Consider the following 6,165-nt stretch of genomic DNA (forward strand, 5'->3'; position numbering starts at 1 on the left):
CAGATTCTGCTATGTAGGAACTTTTTCTAGGGTCCTTTCCCATGAACCAAATAATGTTACAGTACCCAAATCCTACGTTTTTTCTTTGTTCCTCCTCCAATCCAAAGGGGCCTTATTTGTCAAAAAGTTCTGTTCACACCAATGTTTTTGTGAATTCGATATATTTCTAGGCAGTTGGAACAAATGAACAAAATTGAACCACAAATCTTAAACGATGCATTGCAAAATTCTGCAACCCTGTGGTGAAATGACAACACAGCAAGACCACATTCCATCATTGAACCTCATGACTAATGCAAACATGGAGAGCAGCTTTGTTCATGGCACTGTGTGGGCTTGTGTTGCTCCGAGACTCCTTGTCGTCTTCAAACTTCGGCCACAACAGCTGGTCCATCCGCTCCTTTTCTGCCCCAAAGCATCCAAACGCCGATGCATGAGCTTGAGTACAAATAAATCCACCCCCACCAAAACCTAGAACATGGAAGCCCTGACATTTCTCACTGTCACCTTTTATGAGGAGGCAAGGAGGACGGCAATGGGTACCTCTGCCCAATCTGCGTGGCGCCGTATCTCACCCAGCTCCACCTGCTCTCCCACATCGCTGAGGGCAGAGGCCATACTATTTCCCATGCTCGAGCGACAACGGCGCTCGTGCCAGCATGGAGGTGGCGCGGGAAGCAAAGGGGAGAGGGCATTGAGGGGCTAATGCCTCTTCCTTCGTCTCCCACCATGGCCGCGGTGAGGGGCGGCGAGGTCCACCCAATTTGGGTGCCACGTGATCTCGTGTGGCTTCACGTGCCCGCTTGTACTGCAGAAGCCACGTGGCTTCCATGCTTGAGTGATGGTGTTGTGGAGATTGCGCGAGGAGGAGACAGGGAAGGGCGGCGATGACGGGTAGAGGAGAGGACAGAAAGGAGAGGGATGATGCGGTCGAGTGAGGGCAACAGGGTGGGAGGGGGTTTCTAAAAAAAAATATGAGAAGATATTCGAAACACTGACTTGATTTTAGAACTTTTCTCTTCTTTACAGTAAAATAAATTTAGGTTTCCAGGCGCAAATATTAGCTAGGTTGATTCTAAGAATTTGAGTTTATACAACATCCAGCGCCACGCACGTAGAGGAGACACCAGGTTACTGAGGTCATTTTTTTCCCTGCCCGTCGGAAGCGAGCTCGTGCTAGGGATGGACGCGCACATCACCTGTCGCTTGGTCAAACGTATCCGCCGACTGCAGGTGCTGACAGGACAAAAGGCCAAACGCGGCGGGTGACACACTCACTTGTTGACAGGACAAAAGGCCACTTGCGCTCGGATCACTCGGCTCCGCCCGCCTCTCTCCCCATTCTCACCTCTTTCTCCTCTAGTCCTCTCCTCCCCACTTTCGTCCCGTTGCGTGCACCTCACTTCCATCCACACTTTGTTGGTCCATGGTCCTTTAGCGCCGCCCGTACCCCCATCAAGTCCACCCGGTTTCTTCCAACGGTGCACGCACCCAGCGGCAGCCGAGAGAGGCTAAGAGAGCAGGATCGGACAAGTCAGTTTCTGCTGGTAGAAGCATGGCGCCGGCCGGTCGTCTTGGTGGCCACCGCCGGCTGTTGGGCACGGCCCCTGCGCCGGCAAGCGACGGGGCGTCACACGGCTCGGGCTCCAGCCCTGACGCGATGCGGATCATGGTGGGCGTGCTGGTGACGGTCATCATCTGCACGCTGCTCTACTGCGTCTACTGCTGGCGGTGGCGGAAGCGCAATGGTGAACTGCGCTCTGCTTCTTCTCTGCTTTGTGCTTTTTTTTTCACCCATACGCCGCGTGTGTTCTAACAGCTTGTTTAGATAATGGGTGTGTTCTAACAGCTGGTTGGATGGATCTTGGGTGAATGATGATTTGTTTAATCCAGCCATCCGGAGATCCCTGCTGGACAGCCTATGGCCGCGGTCGAGCTCGGACCTGCCGCTCATGGACCTCGCCACCATCCTCGCTGCCACCGACAACTTCTCCAAGGCCAACAAGCTCGGCGAGGGCGGCTTCGGCCCGGTCTACAGAGTGAGAAATAAACCCAAGATCGCTGTGGCCGCAGTTTCATCACCAGTTGTTTATGTATGCTTTGCTTGGTGTGCCCGCTGCATCTAATCTAATAATATAATTCAACAGGGCGTGCTGAGCGGCGGCTCGGAGATCGCCGTGAAGCGTCTGTCGGCGCGGTCGCGGCAGGGTGCGGCGGAGTTCCGGAACGAGGTGGAGCTGATCGCCAAGCTGCAGCACCGCAACCTGGTGCGGCTGCTGGGCTGGTGCGCCGAGCGCGACGAGAAGCTGCTGGTGTACGAGTACCTCCCCAACCGCAGCCTCGACGCCTTCCTCTTCGGTAAGCAAGGGAACCAACAACCACCACCCGCAGACGCTGCTCTGCTCTGCTCTGCTTAGCTCTCCTCCTTGTCATCATCACTGTTCCCGGTCCGGCCGGCGCCAGGGGCCATGGCCACGTAGCTGTAGCTCTCACTCTCACTCTCACGGTAGGTGGGCGTGGTGTCATCACGCCATAAATTCCATGTTTTGTAGTGTCTAGTACGAGCTCATCCACTAATTAATTTCGAGGATGATTGACTGTACTATTACCGAGTAACTTGATGCACACAGCGCAACGAGACCACTAATTGTGCTACCATCCCAATTAAATTAGTGATACCATCCCAATTAAATTAGTGATCACTCACAGCAACTGATTTGGTTTGCGCTTGTGAGGTGTATTGATTTGCCAAGCAAGATGGTTGGTTGATCAGCAGTAGTACTAGTAGTAAGTTAATGAGATGCTGGCTGGTTCGTTCGCAGATCCGAGCAAGAGCGCGCAGCTTGGGTGGAGCACCCGGCACAACGTCATCCTGGGCATCGCCCGCGGCCTGCTGTACCTCCACGAGGACTCGCTGCTCAAGGTGGTCCACCGGGACCTCAAGGCCAGCAACGTGCTCCTCGACCACAAGATGAGCCCCAAGATCTCCGACTTCGGCGTGGCCAAGATCTTCGAGGAGGACACAGACGGGATCAACACGGGCCGCGTCGTCGGGACCTAGTAAATTAAACTGAACGCAGCCTAAAATGCCTTACGTTCTGCCTATGTTTGTACGTGTTGCTCATTTCCCCCAACTGCGCTGCAAATGCGTGCGATGCATGCAGCGGGTACATGGCGCCGGAGTTCGCGTTGGAGGGCGTCTTCTCGGTGAAGTCCGACGTGTTCAGCTTCGGAGTCCTCCTGCTGGAGATCCTGAGCGGGCAGCGGAACGGCGCCTTGTACCTCGAGGAGCACCAGCAGTCCCTCATCCAAGATGTACTACCGTACCATTAATTCTGAAGCTAGCTACCTGCATTTCCATTTCCTTTGCTCGTCACTGCTCCATCACTACATTCATTCAGATTCAGTGATCTGAACCAATTTGACACTTGACAGGCATGGAAGCTGTGGAGTGAAGATCGCGCCGGCGAGTTCATGGACCCGTCGCTGGGGCGGTCCTACTCCAAGGACGAGGCGTGGCGGTGCTACCACGTCGGCCTGCTCTGCGTGCAGGAGAACCCCGACGTCCGGCCGACCATGTCCAACGTCCTGCTCATGCTCATCAGCGACCACATGAAGCTCCCTGAGCCAGCCATGCCGCCCTTGTTCACGCGGCTCAGGAACATCTCCTTGTTGGCACCGCCACTCACGACGAAAACCGAGTCCACAACGTCTCCGCAGTCCATCAACGATGTCTCCATCACAATGATCGAACCGCGCTGAGCGGCTGAGGTCATCCAATCATCACTTCGACGACGCGGTAGGTGTTCTGTGTATATATCAGTCGTTCATGCATTTTGTAGTTCTGGAAATGGAGTGATATCTGATATGTATTGAGGGAAACTGAGGGAGAGGCTTCAAGTGTAAATAAGAGTGCAATCGTTTGGAATGAGTAACATGTTATGCAACTACTCCTATGTACTAGTAAGTTTTTCAATGGTGTGCACAAGTGTGGGATTTAACTACTAAATTCCACCCGGAAATGCATAGTTTGGCGTACATAGGTCTTGTAAAGGACAGGATCAACTACCTTTTCAAAGCCTACTGCAGCAAGGCAGCAGCTCGGCTTCTTCCTGCATGCCACAAATGGCTCACAAAATAGAAGAATCCTAGAACAAAATGGGAGGTCGCTAAGCAACTTCTAGGAGAAACATAATTAACTGCCTTTATCTCGGTAGCTACGCCACCCTTGGAATTTAAAGAGCCTAAAGGAGCATGGGTCATGTATTCTGCTGAACGTCAGTCTTGCTAAGGTTGAATGTCTTTTTTCAATCTTCCCAAGTCCAAACAGTTGGGGTTCTTAGAGGTTCTAACCACGGAGCACAAAGGTTAAAAAAACGAAAAATCATGATCGGTACAGTGGACGTAAAGCTATTGAACTTGGATATGCTCTTTTCTTCTGTTGAAGTGGAATCATAGAACACAATGTAATACAATGAGATAGAATGCAATAGAAAAAGGATAGCGAACGGTTAACCTATTCCTAAGGGCCAAATCAAGCCTTTTCAGTCTTTTAGAACATTGGGCAGCAAACTACAAGCAGCAAGAAGGAAGAAAGATTTCGCTTTATCAGGAATGTCAAGGAGTACACATGTGACATTCCATCATTGGTTCGCTGCTGAAAAAGGCACGGGAATCCTGGAAAAAGAAGGGGCGATTTATGACTTCCTTCCTCTGATTTCTGCTTTAGTAGATCACTTTTGCCAGTGTTCTCAGTTCTCACCGCGTGATAGGCACTGCAGGTCTGCAGCACTGCGTAGGACCGTGAAAACCGACCATTCAACATGACACCAAAAGTATTTCTTGGATTCCCCTGCTTAAGCTCCATCTAACACAGCGACTGTAGCACGGAATGAAAACACTTTCGCTTTATCAGCAGTACATTTTCAGCGGAATAACAGTGTTTTCTCTCACAACAAATCAGCATCAGCATCAGCATCAACCGTTTTTTCAGCCAACTGAATAGGACCCAAGGTACAAAACGGACTGCATCTGCATGAGAGGGATAACCAACAAAATATATCCTCAACCGTTAATGACTATCTAAGTGGTAATGTTTGTTTCTTGATAATTAAGTTGGAGCCTTTTCTGGTTGGTCTTTAACGTGATGATTTTCGAACCTTGAAAGCAAGTTAACGTAAAGGATTCTTTTGTTGGCCAATTAGTGTAAAATATAATAAGTAGGTCCTAGGATTTTATGGACAACTGAATTAGATAAATTAGCTATTCCTGAACGAAAAGCATCTATGGACTAATGCGGCTAATAAAGCAGCTGCCATCAAGAGAACCTTCAACACTAATATGAAATAATCATTAATCAAGCGAGTTAAGAAAAAGTGTTAATACTCTGACGGCCAGTTTGTTTTTGTGAAATTGAATTTTATTTCAAGAATTAAGAATCACATTCCATTTTAGATTTTAATTAAAGTATTGCCGTCAGTGAAAGCTTGACGACAACTGTGATGGTTCACCACAAGGAACCTTTTATGTCCAGATTCGCAAGAGACAAGTGAAGGAGATCGAGCTGCCGGGGTGGCAATGAATCTCACTTTCTATTTCTTATATATTACTATTCGTCTTTCCATTTTCTTAGTCTCTGATTTTGACACAGCTCTATGCTTGAAGGACCGAAATGGCGACGGGGGATGGGGGGCGTTAAAGAATCTTCGCCGAGAGAAACTTGGTTTTATCCTGATTATAACCCAACACGCCTCTCTTCTCATTGTCAAGGTAACACATGTCAACTAGAGATAAATCGACTTTAGGAACAATTAGGAATTTCTCAAATCAGCATGGAAGCAAAACAATAATTTTGGGTGTTTGGTTCCCCCTACGAAAATTTAGTCCCTGTCAAATTGAATGTTTGACACTAATTTAGAGTATTAAATGTAGACTAATTACAAAACTAATTGTACAGATTGAGACTAATTTACGAGTCGAATCTAGTAAGCCTAATTAAGCTAATGTTTAGTATTTCTAATTAGTATTTAAATACCCAATGTGACATCTACTAGACTTTAGTCCCTGGATCAAACACTCCCTTAATAAAACTTTTTCTAACACAAGCCAATATAAGCATACACCCAGCTATTCCCGAGAAATTAACCGAAGTGAACAAGTACACAT

At 48.8% G+C, this 6,165-nt stretch overlaps 1 protein-coding gene across 1 annotated transcript; it reads left to right on the forward strand.

Annotated features, from left to right (window-relative positions):
- Positions 1-1,276: 1,276 nt before the first annotated feature.
- LOC136527381 (cysteine-rich receptor-like protein kinase 10) lies at positions 1,277-3,994 on the forward strand. Its single transcript, XM_066520087.1, has 6 exons — positions 1,277-1,748; positions 1,894-2,039; positions 2,148-2,358; positions 2,823-3,060; positions 3,165-3,315; positions 3,436-3,994. Exons 1-6 carry the CDS (start codon positions 1,556-1,558, stop codon positions 3,760-3,762), a joined length of 1,266 nt encoding a protein of 421 aa, XP_066376184.1. The 5' UTR covers positions 1,277-1,555; the 3' UTR covers positions 3,763-3,994.
- The last annotated feature ends 2,171 nt before the right edge of the window (positions 3,995-6,165 follow it).

The sequence above is a fragment of the Miscanthus floridulus genome, chromosome 19 (assembly GCF_019320115.1).
Source record: "Miscanthus floridulus cultivar M001 chromosome 19, ASM1932011v1, whole genome shotgun sequence".
Taxonomy (NCBI): domain Eukaryota; kingdom Viridiplantae; phylum Streptophyta; class Magnoliopsida; order Poales; family Poaceae; genus Miscanthus; species Miscanthus floridulus.

What these genes read in the sequence shown, in the direction of transcription:
- LOC136527381 (XM_066520087.1), top strand. Translation starts at nt 1,556, where the DNA reads ATGGCGCCGGCCGGTCGTCTTGGTGGCCACCGCCGGCTGTTGGGCACG. An exon ending in GCGGTGGCGGAAGCGCAATG is followed by an intron (nt 1,749 to 1,893) that starts GTGAACTGCGCT and finishes TGTTTAATCCAG; the next exon opens with CCATCCGGAGATCCCTGCTG. An exon ending in GCTTCGGCCCGGTCTACAGA is followed by an intron (nt 2,040 to 2,147) that starts GTGAGAAATAAA and finishes ATAATTCAACAG; the next exon opens with GGCGTGCTGAGCGGCGGCTC.